The 20,449-nt window shown below is 38.6% G+C and overlaps 2 protein-coding genes across 5 annotated transcripts in view; both read right to left on the reverse strand.

The window, feature by feature from the left end:
• The window catches only part of LOC146674054 (protein NLRC3-like), a 176,731-nt gene that overhangs the window by 64,291 nt on the left and 91,991 nt on the right, over positions 1 to 20,449 (reverse strand). The window lies entirely within an intron of this gene.
• On the reverse strand, positions 1,026 to 14,583 carry LOC146674058 (programmed cell death 1 ligand 1-like). 3 transcript variants are annotated; one of them, XR_014909047.1, is made up of 6 exons: positions 14,397 to 14,575; positions 12,578 to 12,730; positions 12,376 to 12,482; positions 10,415 to 10,491; positions 2,167 to 2,523; positions 1,026 to 1,486 (listed from the first exon to the last, which is right to left on the reverse strand). XR_014909047.1 is itself a non-coding variant. In XM_085393746.1 (6 exons), the coding sequence occupies exons 4-6, from the start codon at positions 10,476 to 10,478 to the stop codon at positions 2,043 to 2,045; spliced, it is 426 nt and encodes a 141-aa protein (XP_085249872.1). In that variant the 5' UTR covers positions 10,479 to 10,491; positions 12,376 to 12,482; positions 12,578 to 12,730; positions 14,397 to 14,583; the 3' UTR covers positions 1,497 to 2,042. The 3 variants fall into 3 exon arrangements, 1 of the variants encoding a protein (XP_085249872.1); XR_014909046.1 differs by having other exon boundaries at positions 1,035 to 1,489; positions 14,397 to 14,573; XM_085393746.1 differs by lacking the exon at positions 1,026 to 1,486 and adding an exon at positions 1,497 to 2,047 and having other exon boundaries at positions 14,397 to 14,583.

The following is a 20,449-nucleotide window of genomic DNA, read 5'->3' on the forward strand; positions in this document are numbered from 1 at the left end:
ATACAAACTGAGGGAGCTTCACAGATCATCAGCAAGTGGTTTAGCTGGCAACATGGTAAATGGACTGGTTCTTATATAGCACTTTTCTACTCATCTGAGCACTTAAAGCGCTTTACACAACTTGTGCATTCACCCATTTGCACAAGCACATTTTTCTAAGTGCTTCATAGCTAACATTCACACACATTCACACTCCGACGGATGCATCGGAGAGCAATTTGGGGTTAGTATCTTGCCCAAGGACATTTGGCATGCAGACTAAGGGAAGCCAGGAATCAAACCACCAACCTTTCCATCAGTAGATGGCCTGCTCTACCACCTGAGCTACAGCCACCTCACCCCACCATGTTTTCTTCTCTTTCAAGAAAACCTCACCTGAATGAAACCCTGAGAATAAAGTGCTGGATTAGTCATGTTCCAGTGCATGTTTGTGGCTGGAGCTAGCTTACACAATGGCTCAAAGTTGTAGTTTCTTTCCAAGAGAAAGAGAAATACTTAAAATGACACAGTTAAGGATTAATTTCCCTAAGTGATTGCTCACTTATTATTTTGAGGTAGTAGTCAACAGGGGTTGTTTTTGTGGGTTTCTTTTGTTTTTAATTTTACTATTTATCATGTAAATATAAAGTGCTATGAAATATCCATAAATTTTCCCAATAAATGAAAGAAAAGAACATCCATGGCCTAAAAGCTCATCGAGTTCACAATTCATGGCATTTGATTAATGATAAACATATTTTTGCCTTACCTAAATTATTTTTTTTCTGCAATTATGTGGAATCCTGAGCACTGTTGAGAAGCAGCACAGGAGCTAGTTTTTGCAGCTTGATTTATCATATTACTGGTTCCTAAACACAAACATCCTAAGAATAGTTGTTTGCATAGATGTTGCTTGACATCAAGATGAAGCAACTTGATGAAGGTTTGAGATTAATAGTGGTTTCTTTTGTTTATTTTTTAAATTCTAACTAGAGTTTTTTGTTGTTGTTGTTTGTTTGTTTTTTTTACACATAGCTTTTCATTGCAAGCTTTTCTTTTCCATGTGTTTCAAGGCTAAAACTAACAAATTGGGAATAAGCTGGTAGGGATAGCATAAAGTCATTCCTTCAAGTCTTGGTAAAAAAAAAAAAAAGGTATTTTTTAAATGCAGAAGATTGTGGAGGGTGATGTAAACGTGCACTGCTTTGTGGTCCAGCTCTGAGGGACTTTAACAGCAGCTTATATGTAACACTGGCAGCAGTGTCATTACAGTGAGGTATAAGGAACAGTAATCTGTAATGGACTGCTGCTTCAAGTAAATACAGATTTGGTACTATGAGGTAGTCTGTAAATCTGTCTCATTATATTCAACGTTTGTTAAATATTGAGTAAAGTGCAAGTGAAGTGAGTGCAAACAAAGTGAGTGTAAACAAACCCAATGTTAAATACATGCAGATCCTTTTCCGGCTCGCTGGTTTTGGTGTTTTTCCGGCAGGTTCTTCAGAGGCTGCTGTAAAGACATTGCACAAATATGAGTGAAAGGAACATGAAGAGAACACGTCTGAGGACAAAAAAATTAATAAAAAAATTAGTGACTAGTTAAAAACGGGAACATTTAGTAGCTTAAAAGAAGACTTTTCATAGAGAAGCTGGAGGAAATCAATTGCACAACATACTGTAATTCCTGAATATTAAAAAAATACATTTTAGACATATTTGCAATGTCATCTTTACCTCTCACTATTTGACCACACATCTTTACTCTTCTCTTGTTGAGTGAGCAAGTATAAAATACTGCAGCACTTCATACTTTCATCTACATATGACCTCTAAACTCTTATCCTCATCTTTGTCTTAATGTATGGAATTATATTTATATCAAATTTCATGTGTAATATGAAACATAATCACTATCATATAATGTAATTTTACAGATTGAGATGTTCATTTCCCACTCAAGCAATCAAAATCCTCAGACGCCAATTCAATAACCTACACGTGTTTAACTCACCAGCAACTATCATTCTTGCCAGAATGTCTGCTTGGTGACTATTGCAGCAGATTCATGCTAAAAAGAATTATGTATATTGGGTATAATCCATTAATCAACTGATGAATTATAAATGAGTGATTACTACAGGGTTATTGTACAGCATATCAACAGAGGAGCCAGGTATGTCATCTTACCTGTAACATTGAGGACACATGGTTTGTAGCTAGTGTTCCCATTAAGGACAACGATGCACTGATATGTGTCTGTGTCACTGAGCCTCAGATCAGTCAAGAGACACTGCAGTCGTCCTTTCGTGGCGAGCTGTGTATCACACTGCAGTCGTCCTTTGTAGATCTCATCTATATCAGGTTCAGTTTGAAACCTAGTGCTGTAATAGTAAATGCTACCAATCAGTTTCATGGTCCTCAAGTCTACATGCAGGTCGGGACTCCTGTCAGTGTCAACGGGGAAAAACCAGGTCATTGTGATATTACTATTTTCTTCTGCCTCATAGACATCCTGTTCTACACTCACGGTGAATTCATTCTGACCTGCAGGAGTAAAAAAGGAAACACACAGGGAATAAATTAGGAGTTATGCCATCAACAAGTAAAAGATGCTAAAACATGCTCTTAGTCCACAATATTCCAAGACTTTCACTTACTGGCTAAATGGCTACAAACTATGAACCCCTTCTCCATGTGGAGGTGAATTCCTACTTGAGTTAATGCATTCACAAGATTTTCATAAACCCTGACCTTGAGGTCAAAGTCACCGAGACCTTAATGCGTCTGAGATTTTCAGTAGTAGATTTTCACCTCGTTTGGCATTTAGAATACATTTAGACTCCAAGTGGCAACAATCACAAAAGATGCAGTTAACTGCCAAAAGTAAACAATAGAAAAATCATACTTTTATAATTCATTTACTCCCCTCACAGGGTTTTGGCTTTTTAACCTGAAAGAGGGTTTTGTGATCATATTTTAAAATTAATCAGACTGTCAAATAGATATGATTTAACTACTATTTATTTCTTTGAAACTGTTACTGATTTTTTTTTTCAGGTGACATTTGCAGTTAGAACTCAGGATGATTAAGCGCTGAAGAGCTGATAAAATAATCACACATTTGTTTTGTTTTAAATATTTTTATTACTTTTTCAACAACATTCAAAGGTAGTTTCCCATAATATGCTGTTGTAGTAGAAACCCTTTTCCCCCACCCTCACCTCCCGCTCTGCTCTCTTCCGAACAAAGAAAAAAAAACAAGCTCAAATGAAATATATATACAATTGTACCATATGTGGCATTTATACATAATTCAAGAGAAAAAGAAAAAAAAAGGGAAAGAAGAAAATATAATCAATAGGAACAAACAAAAATAGCATGCACAATGCTAACAATTTCCTCCTACTCCACTCTCCTACATAAGTTGTTCTATATTTACTACTTTTAAAATTTTTTTAAATGGCTTCCAAATTTCATCAAAATATATTAACTTATTTTTCAGAAAGTACGTAATCCTTTCCATTTCCATACACTGTGTCAAGGAGTTTATCCAAGCGCCAATAGCAGGAGGAACTGATGTTTTCCAATTTATTGCAATCATACGTTTTGCCTGTAATGTACAGTAATCCATAAACTTAATTTGATAGGTTGTTAATTTAATATTTTTAGGATACACTTGTAGTAGCATCATTTCTACGTCTAAAGTGATCTTTTTATTTAAAATTTGGTTTATTTTGTTCATCACCTCCTGCCAAAAGGCACAAACAATTCTACATTCCCATATACAATGAAAAAATGTTCCACGGGCTTCTCCACATTTAAAACATGTATCTGGTATTCTATTATTATATTTATTCAGTTTCACCGGTGTTACATATGTTTGCATAATCCAATTGTATTGTAATAATTTTAAATTACTATTAATCGATTGTTTTTGTGCTTTTAAGCAAATTAACTTCCATGTCTCCTCAGAAATATTGATATTTAGGTCCTTTCTCCAAGCTTCCAACTTAGAAACTGATGTTTCTGAAGAGGCAGAAACAATCCAATTATAAAATGTTGAAATTAAACCTTTATTACCACCTTTTTTCACCATAAACTCCTCTAGCTTACTTAATTGGGGAAAATTAAGGGATTTATTTTGCATAGATGAAATAAAACTTCTAATTTGTAAATACTTAAAAAAGTGTTTTTGGGGGATTTGAAATTTTGAGACTAAATCCTCAAATGAGACCATTACTCCATCACAAAAGAGATCACCCACTTTCTTAACACCTTTTACTGCCCAATCCTGAAACCCTGCATCCAACTTTCCTGGTACAAATAAGGCATTTCCCCAGATGGGGCTAAACTGAGAGAGATTGTTCTTAATATTCATCATTTCTTTTATTGTAAACCAGACTTCAATCATGTTTTGAACTATAGGATTATTTGTTTCTTTCTTTAACTGTTTGGATTTCGCAGAATATAAGTACAAATTTAATGGCATTTTAAGAGCATTTGCTTCCATCCCCACCCATGACGGGGTATTTTGGGATGAAAAATAAAATCTTATTGTCCTTAATTGACTAGCCAAATAGTACCAGTAAAAGTTGGGGCATTTCAACCCCCCTGTATCAAAGGGAAGGTACAACAAAGACAAACGAATACGTGGCTGCTTCTTGTTCCAGATAAACTCTCTGATTAGTGATGTTAATTTAGTAAATAATCCAGCAGGAGGAGCCAGTGGGACATTTTGAAACATATACAACAGTTTAGGTAATACATTCATTTTAATAACGCTTATCCTTCCAATAATAGATAGTGGTAGACTTATCCAACGCTCCAAATCTTTGGAAATTTTCTGTAGTATTATATTATAGTTAAGTACCACCACATCTTTTAATGAAGGAACTATTTTAATACCTAGATAGATGAATTCAGAGTTAACAGTGAAGCCAGATATATTCTGACTTACATTTTGAATGTACCCTTGATTAAGTAACATTAATGACGATTTTGTTACATTAACTTTATACCCTGAGAAAACCCCAAACTGGTCTATTAAATCCTTTACAGTGGGCACAGAATTTTTTAATTGCTTTAAAAATATTATGATATCATCAGCAAATAAAGCAATTCTATGCTCCTTTCTACCAATCCTAACACCTTGTATTTGTCTGCTGTTTCTAACAGCTATTGCCAGAGGTTCAATAGCTAAAAGAAATAAGAGTGGACATAAAGGTGAACCCTGCGGGCACCCTCTTTTAATATCAAATTGTTCAGAGATCATCTCATTTGTTTTAACCTGAGCCACAGACTGACAGTGTAATAGCTTGATCCAATGCAGAAATATGTTTCCAAACCCAAATCTAACAATGACATCAAAAAGATATGACCGTTCAATTCTATCAAAAGCCTTCTCCGCGTCAAGCGAGAGAATGGCTGTATCGTCCTGCTCACTTTGATTATGAAGAATGTTGAGGACTCGTCTTACATTATGAAAACCCTGTCTATGTTTAACAAATCCATTTTGATCATCTCCTATAATAACTGGAAGAATACTTTCTAATCTTTTGGCAAGAATTTTACAAATAATTTTAGTGTCTGTGTTAATTAAGCTTATAGGACGCATATTTTCACACTTGTTATTTAGTTTTCCAGGTTTAGGAAGCAGTATTATCAGAGACTTCCTTAATGAGTCAGTAAGATTGCCATTATTAAAACATTCTATATACATATCTAAGAGGGGCTGTGCTAATTTATCTTTAAAATATTTGTAAAGGTCAATTGGCAATCCATCTGGACCAGCTGTTTTACCAGCATTTAAGGAGTTTATTGCATCTATAATTTTATATATACTAATTTGCCTGTCAACATTTTCTTTGTCTTTTTCTAAAATTTTTGGTATTTCAAGTTTATCTAGAAATAAAGATTGCATTCTAGTTACATTATTGAGTTCAGAGTTATATAGCGTTTCATAAAACATTTTAAATGCATTATTTATCTCTAATGGGTCTACTATAGTATTACCATTTGAATTTTCAAGTTTTGTAATTGCCTTTTCAGATTCCATCTTTTTTATACGCCATGCCAGGAGTTTGCTGGGTTTTTCTCCTTGATCATAGAATTGTTGCTTTAATCTCAATAAATTAACAGCTGCTTTTTCACTTGTCATTTCATTATATTGCGTTCTCAACAGTAATAGTTCTTTTACAATATACTCATTGTTTTGACCTGATTGAAAGCTAATCTCTTCTAACGTTTTTATTCTTACTTCCAGATATTTTATCCTTTGATTTCTTTCTCTTGTTTTATTACTAATATAGCTTATAATTTGCCCTCTTAAGTATGCTTTAAAGGCTTCCCATCTTACACTTGCCGATGTTTGATCTGAGTTATATTCAAAGTATTCATTAATTTGCTTACCTAAATAATCAAGAAACTGTTTATCCTGCATCCACTTCAGTTGAAACCTCCATTCAAATCGAGTCTTGATCAGTTTTGGTTCTATGAAAGTCAAAGTAACGGCTGCATGGTCCGAAATTACTATTTCCTTATACTGGCAATCTTTTATAAAATGAACCAACTCAGTTGATACCAAGAAGTAATCTATTCTAGAGTAGGCTTTATGTGTACCTGACCAGCAAGAATATTGTAATTTGGTTGGATTTTGATCTCGCCATATATCAATTAAATTTAACTCCTTCATAAATTGCCTGATCACCTTTCGTGTTCTATTGTGAGTATTATCCATGCCTGAGGATTTATCCTTCTGTGGATTCAGAGCACAATTTAAGTCCCCAGCAATTATACATTTACCTTGTAAGTCTGAGATTTTAAGAAGTAAATTGCTATAAAAGTTTGGATTATCTTCATTTGGGCCATAAATATTAATTAAATTTAGTCTAGTGGAGAGTAGATTACCTTGTATTATTAGAAAACGTCCATTGCTTTCCTTAATCACGTGCTCAACGTGAAAAGGTATAGATTTATGAATCATTATCATGACGCCCCTGGAATTGGAGGAGTAGGGCGCTGAAAATATTTGACCGGGCCATCTACGTTTCATTCTATTTGTCTCACTATCTAGCATATGAGTTTCTTGTAGAAACACTATTTTGGCCTTTAAATTCTTAATCCTACTAATGACTTGTTTTATTTTTACTAACGTGCGCAAACCTCTACAATTCCAAGAAGCACAGTCAATCAGGACTTCTGTCATGTATATTCACTTATATTAACCTATACTATTAACTAAATACACACATATATATACACAGAGAAAAAAAAAAGGAAAGATATTATACCATGTTGAGCATTTATCGATTTGAGAGAGCAACCCTTCCCACCCCCCAGCCTGAATACGAACATACAGGTATCCCTTAACCCCAAAAATACTTCCGTTCTCTTCTTGAAACATGACCACTCTAAGCCGAGGAACTAATTACCCGCGTTTAGCAACAGTTGTTACATAAAAAAAAGAAAAAGAGAAAAAAAAAAGAAAAAAATATATATACATATTGACAATAGAAATAAATCCACCTTATCAAGTTTTAACTCTCCCACATTTAACACAATAAGTGAAATTACTAGTAACTCTTATTAAGAAAACAAAATAGCCAATGTCTAGCCCAACATTATGTAGTAATCCTTTGGCAATATAATAAATTGTTCTTTCCATTAGAGTGCGTAAATACACTTAGAGCAAAGTTGTTGATCTACCATCATATGCCTTATCAGGCATTTTGTGCTTGTTCAAGGCTCTTAATGTAGACGTCCACGTCCGCTGGAGTATCGAATACCTGCGTACGTTCCTCGTTAGTCAAAAGCAACCTCGCCGGGTAAATGATCCTGTGTTTCCATAATCCAATCTCCCGCAGCTTCTTCCTCACACCATCATACTGGCGCTGTTGTCTATATGTCTCTGCAGGTAGGTCCGGCAGGAAGGCTATCTTGTTGTCCTTATACGACAATTCCTTTATTGTCCTAGCGGCTTTCAAAATGCCTTCTCGATCTCTGTAGCTTAAGCACTTAATTATAAAGGCTCTCGATCGGTTTGCAATGGAGCTTTGCCTTGTATTTATCCTATGCGCTCTCTCCAAGACAGGAGGGGGAATTTTCAAAGTATCCGATATAAACTTCTCCATGAAAGATCGTGGATCTGTACCTTCTTCTTTTTCAGGAATGCCGAGGATCCGAATATTATTACGCCGACTTCTTCCTTCCAAGTCCTCCACCTTTTTGGAAAGAAATTTAGCCTGTCTTTCAAGACTTTCCATATCATTTTTCAATAAGGTGATTTCGTCCTCCGCGTTAGAGATTCTTTTTTCAGCCTCGTCAATTCGCCCTCCACATTTTTGTATATCGACTTGAACAGCTCCTATTGCTGACATAATTCCGCCCATTTCAGTATGGAACTCTTGCTTGAACAAACGAATAGCGTTTAATAAGTCCAAGGTAGAAGGCATATCTGAATTTGCCGGTTGTTTTTCTTGTTCGTGTATCACACATAATCACACATTTGTGTTGTGGGAAAGGTAAATGTTACTTGTCATTAGTTTAATTCACACTGTCAGATACTTTAATAGGTGAAATTACTCAGCTCCTTTAAATTTGTCATACAGTTGTGTATTTATTTAAAATGGTTCTAAGACTATGTTTATTTTTTGTCAGTTTTATGTTTTTGACAGGAATATTTAGGTATAAATGATAATGGTAAATGGCCTGCATTTGTATAGCGCTTTTCTAGTCCCTAAGGACCCCAAAGCGCTTCACACTACATTCAGTCATTCACCCATTCACACACACTTTCACACACTGGCGATGGCAAGCTACGTTGTAGCCACAGCTGCCCTGGGGCGCACTGACAGAGGCGAGGCTGCCGGACACTGGCGCCACCGGGCCCTCTGACCACCACCAGTAGGCAAACACGGGGTTAGTATCTTGCCCAAGGATATTTGGCATGCAGCCAGGATGCAGCGTGGGATCGAACCACCGACCTTCTGATTAGTGGCTGACCTGCTCTGCCACCTGAGCTACAGCCACCCCATATATATGTTTCAAATGTAAATTAAAGCATTATGTATTAACTTGCACATTGCCTAACATTTTAAATGGACACTGTACATATACATATACGTATATGTATGTATGTATATATATACACACACACACACACACACACACACACACACACACACACACACACACACATACATATATATATATATATATATATATACACACACATATACATATACATATATACATATACATACATATATACACATACATATATACACACACAGTGTTGGGAAGGTTACTTTTAAAATGTATTCCGTTACAGAATACAGATTACATGCCCCAAAATGTATTCTGCAACGTATTCCGTTACGTTACTCAATGACAGTAACGTATTCTGAATACTTTGGATTACTTAATATATTATCATGCTTTTTACAACAACGTGAATGTACTATTGCTGTGTGATTTATTACTATTACTGAAGGTCCGCGACTCCGAACTGTAGTAAAGGGACCTCTGACTAATACGGCGGGGTCCCTGTCGGCTCGTAGCCGAAAAATAGCTCTACTTTGTTGTGTGGGACAATTTTTCTTGCGAGAGACAGAGAGAGGCGTTGAAAGGCTGCTCCAACGGAACTTATTGTTTTCGGAGGAAAACACGAACACAGTGTACAGTCGAGTCTTAATAGCTTACTTACAACTGGGCTCGTCAGGCACTCTTCTTGGCTGCAGTGGTTATTATTATATTTACATGTTTCCAGCTCCCGTTTTTGCTCGATGACAACTCGTACCTTTCCACTCGCCTTTTTCTCCCTCCTAGCGCTCACAGACACATAACGTGTATGGCAGTCCATTCTCCCTGCAACACGGACTACACTGCCCATGATGCTACATTCTTTAGAGCTATGCTTGTAGCATTCTGCCTGTTAGCTTAGCACAACAACAACAACGAAAAGGCGCTCTCTCACCCAGGAAACACACAGTCGCAGAAAGAGAGAGAGAGCATCGCCCTGTAACCATGGCAACCGTAACGCTGCCGCCTGGAACGACAGAACGTAGCTGTCAAACAAAACCCAAACAGTCCTGACCCGCGACAATATGAAACAGGAAAGTACCGCAGTGTAATCCATTTATTTCAACAAAGTAACTGTATTCTGAATACCACCTTTTTAAACGGTAACTGTAACGGAATACAGTTACTCATATTTTGTATTTTAAATACGTAACGGCGGTACATGTGTTCCGTTACTCCCCAACACTGTATATACATATATACACATACATATACACATATACATACATATACACATATACATATATATATATATATATATATATATATATATATATCACTAATTAATAAGCAGCTGAATAAGTAGAAGTACGGGGAGATGGCCACAGACAGGAATGAGCTCAATGAAGCTACTCACCCACTGCAGGACCGAAGAGAAGCACACTGAAGCTTGAAAAAAGGAGAGCTTGGAAGCCCGACATTGTTGACCGAGCCCTAAAGTGGGAAACCACAGAATAAGAAAATTTTTCCTACAGCATTTTTTACATTACACTGTCAAGAGGCATGGTGGGGAGATGGTGAGTCACACAAAGCCACCACAGGGAATAGCAACTCCAATGATTCAAAAGGTTTGAAGTTGTGTTTGACTTACAATTAGGGCTGCCACGATTACGTCGACTATCAAAATCATTGACAACTAATTTAATAGTCGACGCATCGTTTGAAGCTTTGTAAATTCCCGAAAGACGTAGGAATAAGCAGCAGGACTTCAGAGTTTAAAAATGGACTGAAACTGAAGATGGCAGCACTGGATGTACAAGAATGCTTGCTGCCGTTAAACGCAGAAGAAGAAGAAGAAGCAGTCTCCAGAATCATAGCTGTGTCCAAATTCAGGGGCTGCATCTCTCAGAGGCTGCATTTGAAGGCCGATTACAGCAACGCTACGAAGGCTGTCCAAATTTGTCCTTCACTTCCCCAGATTTGAAGGATCGGTCAGGTGTGTCCTTTGTGGCCCAACCTATCCCAGGATTCATAGCCAGCCAATTCCAGTTTCCAACAATGGCAGCAGCTACTTGGTTTTAATATTACTCTTATTACTCTTTCTTGGTCACAAAATAAACATTTAACATATTTTCAGGCGAGAATGTAACTGTGTAAACTTCAAATAGCTGCTCAGTTTATCAAGACATCACATAATTGCAAAAGTGCTCCGATGTTTTCAGTGACGAGCTGGCCAGGAGGTCAAGTTGCACTTGAGCCGACAAGAACAGCGAACTCCCGGCACATCTTTTTCAAAACCCCCGCAGTCTTTCACTACTCAGGTTAAACATGATATATAAGTCACTTAGATAACTTAAAAATGTTACTGTTTGGCTTTCAGTATTTCAGTATTTTTTTTTTCCTGAGTAAATCAGTTTGATTGTAATTAAAGTTATAGTTTTCACACAGCTGAATAAACGTCAAGAAGGAAACTGATTAAACAGAAGTGTGAGATGATCGAGAATATACTCCGGTGTCCTGTTATATTTTAGACAGCAAGGAGCAGACGGCTGAGTTTATTAAACTTCACCGAAACAATCTGCAAATTTCATTAAAAGTTTAATAAACTGTCATCTTGTGTTAATTTTTTGTTAGCACATACCTTAACTATCCTTTCAGCTTGTTCGTGGCCAAAGATGTCCACCAACAGATTAGGTCTGTAATGTTTATTATTTTAATGGTTTTTTTTATGTTTTTTGCCATTTTTTTCTGCATAAAGCTTTTAACTAACTTCATTTCTTTTCATAAATATAAAATAGTTCTTACTTTTTAAATTTTTAACCCTTTAAACACCAGTTTGTTTGTCCACTGCCCTAGCTGGAAGACAACCTCAAATCTCACAATTTTATATATTTGCATTGCTACTGAAATCTCTTGTATTATTAATAGTAGAGTCTGGGAAATGTTATTGATTCACGTCAACACTGATTAAAATGCATTGTTATTTTTGTGCAGGGAGAGTAAAAATGAACATCTCAGCTTGTTCGTGGCCATTTAGCCAAGAGGAACAATTTGGTGTATAGTGTATATTATTGACATTATTAAGGAGCTGATGTTGAAAAAAATATAAACCTCTGGGAAGTTTAAGTCCATTTGCATTAACAGAACGAAAATCGTTGACAAAAGAAAAGTGAAGTGGCCACAAATGGCCAGGATAGAGCCCAGAGGGTTAAACACTTCAAGCTGTAAGCTAATGATAGTTATATAAGAGCAGATGCTGGTGCGATAAGCTCTACGTTTTATGTCTATTGGATGCATGATCTGATTAGTCGACTAATCGCAAAAGTAATCAGTAACTAGTTGACTATCAAAATAATCGTTTGTGGCAGCCCTACTTACAATTTGATTCAAGTTATAAAGAGGTTGGTTTAATAGTGATGTCCATGCATCCATTCGCTTCTGCTTATCCTTTTCAGGGTCGCGGGGGGTGCTGGAGTCTATCCCAGCTGTCATAGGGCGAGAGAGAGAGAGATGAATAATAAAAGTAAGGGACATTATTCTGCTCTTACATACAAATTAAAATACCACTGCTATGGCTTACCAGGGGGTGGATGGGCTAATAAGAGAAGAGCGATCCAAGAGAATCACCTCAAGTCACACTTGGATCTGAGCTTTACACACACTCCCACTAAGGTGCAGTTTAAAACACACTGAAGAGGAGATCAAACAACCAGGGCCCATCCACACTCAGTTTCTGAATGGAAAACACAAAAGATATGATTTAAATCACCAAAAAAGAATAACAACTGAACTCTTACTGCATCAAATTCATCTGCTGAAACAGGCCGATGACCAGTGGCTCTAAAGAGTCTACTGTAAGTGATGTAATAAAAGTCAAAAGAAATTTACTACTTAGTTATTCACAAGCAAAATGTACACAAAACAATAAAATAAGAACCAGTTTAAAATAAACAAAACCAAACTATGTGATTTGGTTTTGTTTATTTTGCAATTTACCTTAAAGAAACGGAAAACATTATGACACGATGGCCTGGGTGACTGAGAACCTTTACAGACACTATGAGCAGTGTTGCACACATACATGCAGCTCAGATTGTTTTTGAAGTGCCTCTAAATGCAGTCAAGCTTTTTAGGGTCCCTAAGCGAGAAGTATGAAACGAAAAAAAAAAACAGGGTAGGAACAATGCAATATAATGAAAAGCGCTAAATAAAATGATAGCTCATTATCGGCTTAAGGCAAAGCCTCCGAGGACATTCACAGGTCACATTTACTTTAGCCATGCAAACTGGGTTTGCACTCCCGTGCAGCCAGGCTACTCAGGCTGTTTATGTTAGTAACTACATAAACTGTAATCTACTACCAACAGTCAAGATCTTAACCCCTTTTTATTTGTTCTTGTTTCTAATGTCTCTGTAAAGCACTTTGAATCACCTTGTTGTTGAATTGTGCTATACAAATAAACTTGCCTTGCCTTGTGTGGTGTTCGTATTTTTGTTACACAGCCAGTGTTCATGGGTCTGGTGGACCTGCTAGAGTTTTGGCTTTCCAAATTAACACTATCAAACAATTTTATGTTAAATTACTCAACAGATGTTTACTTCATCCCAATTACAAGACATATGAACAGCAAACATGGTTAATTTTTTCCCTTTACCTTTGTTAGATCACATTTATGAATTAATGTGCTTCTCGTTTTTCTTTTATATAAAATGTTATAAATAAATCAGTTATAATCAAGTGGAGTGAGTGGAAAGACACAACACATTTACACGTGAAAAAATAATTAATTGTTTAATTTTTCTTTTGAAAAAAACTGAACACGGGTCTCACAGACCCGAACACCATACAAGGGTTAAATCAAAATAACACCGCGATATTCAAAACAGACACAGAATATTCAGCGTGATACTCGAAAATGTTAGTCTACCACAGGTGGGACTAATGATCTGACCAATTTCTCCTTTTTTCTACATACACTAAAGTGAGTCTGTGTCCTTTGAGGACACGAAGAAGAAAATGGCGACCTAACTTAACTTTCGGTTTCATTCTGACGAAAGGTTCTGTTCGGCGGCTCTAAGCTTGGCTAATTTCAGCTCTGATATCAATAACGTGACTGCATGACTATTTTTGAATTAACGTTTGTGCGTTTTAATGTAGCTGTAGTTGAGTTTAAAACAACTGACACTTTCTGCACAGACGGATGTATTATTTTTTTTTCTGATATGAAGAAGAATCGAAAACGTTTTCAAAGTTTCAAACCCTTTTAAAGTTTTCGAATATATGTACTAAGTTTAACAACATCAATTTTAAACTTTTTTATGGTGTAACATTACGCTACAAAAAAGGTCACCGACGGTATGTGCATGCAGGCGTCTTCAGATGTGCGCTGATTACTTACTGCGTATCTGCAGGTCGGAAACAGAAGAAACTCGGAGTCTGCAAAAAGACAGACAAACTCTGAAACTGCTCTCCGATTTTCTCCACTTTACTCCACAAGAAGTCCAAAATATTGAACTTTACGGAAAAGACAAACAAATGGCGACTATTCTTCCGACAACGGAAGCGCTCGCCGCTCACGCCCTGTAGCTACGTCACGACGGTTTTTTTTTTTAATTCCCTTCTAGACGACTGTAGTCTGAAACTCACTGAAACAGATGATGAACGCAATGAAAAACGACCGATCGTACCGTTTAAATATTTTTCATAACCTATTAAAAATTTACAACAACCGACCTTAGTGTTCTCCTTCAGGTCGATTAGCTTAGAACTTTGTTTTATCGCTTCTCTTTGAACAAGATAGAAATTTAGTAACATGGCCTTACAAACCCAACAGCGACATCTTAAGAGATCCACAGCTTATGGCTCTTCAATGGGGTGTCACAGGGTCCACAGGAAAAAAAAATTGTAAATGTAAAATAATAAAATAAATATTCTTCTGTAGCAATAACAAAGTATAACATAAATTATTCTGTAGTAATTACACAAGAATATCCAGTATTTTTACCTTTAGAAGATAAATTATTGAAATTAAATAATGATTTTCAGCAAGTTTAGTTATTTTACAATGTAACGCAAGTACATTGTAAGTAACTGTATTTAAAATACCTAAAAATGAACAGTAATTAGTTACTCTACTTTTTCAGTGGAAAAGTAATTTAAATAATTTAAATATAATTTAAATACACCCAACACTGGTTTTAATCTTTATTTAACCAGCAAGTCAAACTCCACTCTCCCAGCCCTTTTCAGACACCGCTTCCTGTAGATGTCTTTTATGGCAGTAACTGGTGCTCCTGAGTGAGGTGAGGTGAGGATGATGAGCAGCAGGATCCTGCAGATCATCTTCTCCCTGTGACGATAAAATTTGATTTGAGGAAGAACCTTTTCACACACACATATATATGTTTTAAATAAAAGTATAAAAAACTCAGCAGAGCTGAATCTTGTCTCACATGAACTTTCTCATCTTCTAAAACATTTTGGCTGCTACCCCTCAGCCTCTCAGCAGCTGCACTTCTGGTAAATGTGAAAATCACAGGTGATCTCAGAAAAGTTGACTCTGAACTTGAGGTCAAGATCACAGGGATTCAAACTCATCTCAGAGCTGACAACCTGTCTCTGAAAGTGGACAAAACAAAAGAGATGATTGTTGATTTCAGGAGAACACGGAGAGATCACTGCCCACTTAACATCAGTAGATCCTCTGTGGAGGTTGTCAAGAGCACCAGATTCCTTGGTCTCTACCAGGTGGAGAACCTCTCCTGGTCCCTCAACACCAGCTCCATAACCAAAAAGCCCAGCAGCGTGTCTACTTCCTGCAGAAGCTGAGGAAAGCCCATCTGCCATCATCCATTCTTACCACCTTCTACAGAGGGACTGTCGAGAGCATCCTGAGCAGCTGCATCACTGCCTGGTGTGGTAACTGCACCATATCGGATTGCAATACCCTACAATGGATAGTGAGAGCAGCTGAGAAGATCACTGGAGCCTCTCTTCCCTCCACCAAGGACACTTTCAGCACCCGCTCCATCTGCAACGCCACCAGCACTATGGAGGACCTCACACACACTTTTCACCCTGCTGCCTTCTGGAAAGAGGTACCGGAGCATTCGGGCCCTCACTGCCACACTATGGAACAGTTTCTTCCCCCAAGCCGTCAGACTCCTGAACACTCAGTGACTGGACACACACACACACACACACACACACACACACACACACACACACACACACACACACACACACACACCCATTGCACTGTCTTGTGTCTGTGTCGCCCTGTTCTGTCTAGTGTTGCACTGTCTTGTCTTGTTTTCTTAGCAGTTTTTTGGCACATTGCACTTTACGTAGTCCTGTGTTTTTCTATTATATGTCATATGTAGCACCAGGGTCTCAGAGGAAAGCTGTCATTTCACTCTGTACTGTACGACTGCACATGGTAATGACAATAACAGACACTTGACACTTGACAGAGTCTGCAGCCACAGTTTCAGTGCAGCTCACCAGCACATCAAGAGTTAATGTTCGTCTATGATCCAAATCATGATCATTGTTCTGTGCACACTTTCAGCTACAAGATGTAAAATTGTCTGTTGACATCAGAGTGAAGTGTGTTGTTTTGTTACTCCAGAAACATGTTTAGATGTTTGCAGGCTGTCTATCTGTACCCGTCCTTGTGTTTCTCCGTCTCTGGCAGCTGCCTCTACGAACCATGAGCTCCTCTCTACGAACCTGGAAGAACATGTGAAGTATTTCCTGTTGATTTTACCCGGTGCATTTCACTCACTGACCTGCAAGATAAAAACTAAATATCAGTGTAACAGATTTTCATTTCATCAGAGCTCACAGATAAGTTGAGCATTAGCCAACAGGGGGCGTTTCTCACCAGAAAATAAATGAGGCAAAATTAAACAGGTCATGTGATCGGTGTTCTTTAAAAGTTCCTTACAGACTCACTGGTTTATTTGAAAGTTGCACGTTAGTGCAGGATAAACAGGTTAGTTTGCTGCACTGTGATGAACTTAACAGAACAGTGTGTGACTGCTGCACAGTGGCTGTGGCTTCATGCTCAGTTTGGTTACATCAAGTGTAGCAGAGATGAATTTGCAGTTAAGCTCATGATGCTTAGATTCACTGAATTCCACCTTCATACCAGCTGAATAGTGTCTAATATAAAGACAGCATAAACAATTTACTGTCAGTGTAGAGGATGGAAATCAGCCTGTTCAACTCATAAAACATCAGCTGACATCTGGTTGAATTCATTTGTGTAAATCCACAAAGAGCAGCAGGTCAGCTGATCACAGCCTGTACATTCAGAAAATCTACTGAAGCTCTCAATAGAAATTATGTGAGTCATGATTCTTTTCCAGACACTGAGCCATTACAACTGATTTTAGGGTTCCTCCACCTGCTGAATCCACTTCAACCCCTGACTCCTCATTTTCCTGTTTAGAGACAAAGTCGCCCTCGACAATGTAGGCAACAGAAAATAGAGCCACTTTTTATTTTCCTTCTTTTTCTCTGCTCATGAGGCAGAGCTCAGCTACTTTTTACTTTCTTACTCTGAGTACATTTCAGAGCCTGTACTTTTTCACTTTTAATTAAGTAAAGACATTGAATCAGTACTTTAACTTTTACTGGAGCATTTTTTAACACAGGTATCTGTACTTCTACTTACGTACAACATGTGTGTACTTTTGCCACCTCTGCGTATCGGCCACATTAAAGTCTCCCTCTTCTGTGGTGCCGCCTTTACAATGTGTTAAAGTCTTCTTCATCATGATCTTGTTTCACCTCTGAGGGGAAATTTTGATGCTGGTCCTCTTTGTCTGTTCACTGCCTGCTGGAAACTTACCTGCTCGCTGCTGCTGCTCTTCCTCTCAGCTTCCCGGAGTAAGTCTGAAAACTCACCCGCCTGCCCTCCTGTCTGCACCTCTGCTCTGAAAAAGGAAAGGAAAGGTTAGACATGTTGTTCTTCTCCTCACTCCACCACACACCTGGAGAAACCCCCTCTCTGCAGCACTTGGCCTTGACAGCACAAGGTCCTGGACCACGTTTACATGTCTTCATAAGTTAACAGATGTGAAGTATTTTCACATACGGCCCTTAAAGCTTTTCTTAAAATGCTCCACAACACTTGCTTCAATCTGGCTTCATGCAGAGAAATGTGTGATGTTAAACTGAACCATCAGCTGATGCAAATGTTTATTATTAAACTCCTCGCCTTCATCTGTTGGAAGTTTAACAGGTACACGTCCCTCACTCATCCTCAAAAGCAGATGCAACAGATGCTCCTGCCTTGGTTTGAAGACACCTGCATGCATACTTAGAAAATCCATCTGTACATGTCAGTAAGTGTCTCACATTATCATTATCTGCACAATATTCACCCATATCAGCCAAATCAGCCTCAAACTGTTTGTCGATTCCACCAATCAAAACTCTGTTTCTGGGAAAAAAGTCTTCTTGCTGGTTTATGAAATGTGTAAGTATCCTCCCTCTTTAAACAATGACAATGTTTCACCTCCAGTAGTGACAACATTACACCTGCTTATTCCCCTGCAGCTTTGAGAGGGTTATTCACATTGCCCAAACCCACCGAGTGAGCAGGGTCATGATATCATTTATGTCATGTGTTTTCCACGATCGCTATGAGACACAAGTGGTCAGACTGTGAGTGTTAACACATCTTATTTCATCCCCATCACACAAAAACACTCAGCAGTGCGCGCCTGTTTTATGCTTCCCACATCAGCAGTTTCTCCTCTTGTGCAACAGACTTGCTGTGATCCAGGGAATTGTGCACCACATCATCATTTGCGTTACGCAGAACAAAGTGCACTTTATTCAGCTTGAGCCTGGAAGCTGATAAAGAGCATTCACTAATGTGTCGTTAATTCAAACTGGAAATGTAAGGCTGGAAACCTGTTTCAGAAATCCTCTGGATCGTACCATGAATCTCATTTGTTTCGCTGTTTAAAGGAGGGAAGGTGTGTTTAGATGATGCTTGCTGGTTGTAACAACCAGTATCCCCTGACACCACACCCTGAACCCCCTGCTCCACTCCTCCCCTGCAGCCGAGCACAAACCACACTGACCACACACTGCTACTAAGAATCAACATGAACACGACAGAATTAACCAGCATTGTTAAAAGAACAACTATCGAGGGCACACATTTGCTGGCTGTCTTAACTTGTTATCAGCTCCCAACACACATTATCGGCACATTTCCACACATGAGTGTTGTGAACACTGAGTGTTTATGTCACAAAACACAAACAAGCTCATTTTTGACAGTTTAACGATTCACTGGATAAATTTACATCTGAGAGAAAAACATGTTTTAGTGAAAAACTGCACATCCATGTTGTTTTCTGGAAGTGGGCAATGATTCTTGGGCACCGGGCGTACTGGTGGAGGCTTGGTGGGTGCAGAACCATACGATGGTGTGGTAACCACAGCCGACGAGACTGGACCAGATGGCAACGTGGCAGCCGCAGGCGATGGAGCAGATGGTGGAGCAGGTGGCGGATGAACGGGCTCACCAGAGCTTTCAGCAGAGGATGACAGCAAGTGAACAGGGCTGGGCTAGAGAGGGACCTGGAAACAGAGCTAAAGCCTGAACAAGTAATAGAGCTAAAAACTGAACTAGAAACTGAACTAGAGGCTGAGCTGGTGATAAAACAGGAAACTGAGCTGATAAATGAGCTAATGGCTGAAACAAAAGTTGTAGTGGTGGTTGTGATGATGGTTGTGCTGGTGGCTGTGATGGTTGTTGAACTTGCGACTAATCAGGTAACTGACTCTTAGCTGCTCTCCTCTGGGGAACAGGGATGGGTACTGGGTCTGGCCGAACACCAGCCATCCCCACCCGAGGAACAGATACGGGCGCAGGGACGAGCTGGGTTCTGCCTGTCTTTATTCTGGGAGCCCGTGTAGGCGCAGGAGCTAGCTGGACCTCTGCTGCTCCCACCCAGGGAACTGAAACGGCTGCAGGAGTCACAGTTGCCTTCACCCGGAGAACCGGAACAGGCATTGGCAATAACTGGGTGTCCGCCATCCTCACCGAAGGAGCAGGTAGGGGTGCAGGGATGAATACAGCCTCAGTTAGCCTGGCAACTGAGGCAGGGACCAGCTGGACCTCAGCCAGCCCCACCTGAGGAACCGGTAAGGGTGCAAGGGAAAGCTGGGCCCGAGCTGCCCTGGGAACAGGAACTGGAAGTGCAGAGCGGAGCTCAGGAGCAGTAACAGTCACTGGGCAAACTAGGTTAATGGTGCCAAAGACAGTTTCAACTTGACACCGAGGTGTCGCTCTGAATAATGTCTTTAGAGTTCAAACACACAGTAGCGGAGTTATCTGATTCAGGAGATACAGAGTCCACGGAAGACGAAACAGTGTTACTGTTGATCTATTTTTACTTATTTATTTATTTATTTATTTGATGG

The sequence above is a fragment of the Rhamphochromis longiceps genome, linkage group LG3, assembly GCF_057381845.1.
Source record: "Rhamphochromis longiceps isolate RC_006_pf linkage group LG3, R_longiceps_female_GT1.1, whole genome shotgun sequence".
Taxonomy (NCBI): Eukaryota; Metazoa; Chordata; class Actinopteri; order Cichliformes; family Cichlidae; genus Rhamphochromis; species Rhamphochromis longiceps.

Excerpts from the sequence above, each read along its gene's own strand:
- LOC146674058 (XM_085393746.1), bottom strand. The coding sequence starts at position 10,478 with ATGTCGGGCTTCCAAGCTCTCCTTTTTTCAAGCTTCAGTGTGCTTCTC. Across the intron at positions 2,524-10,414 it reads TCTCTTCGGTCCTGCAGTGG|GTCAGAATGAATTCACCGTG; the intron begins GTGAGTAGCTTC and ends TTACTCCTGCAG.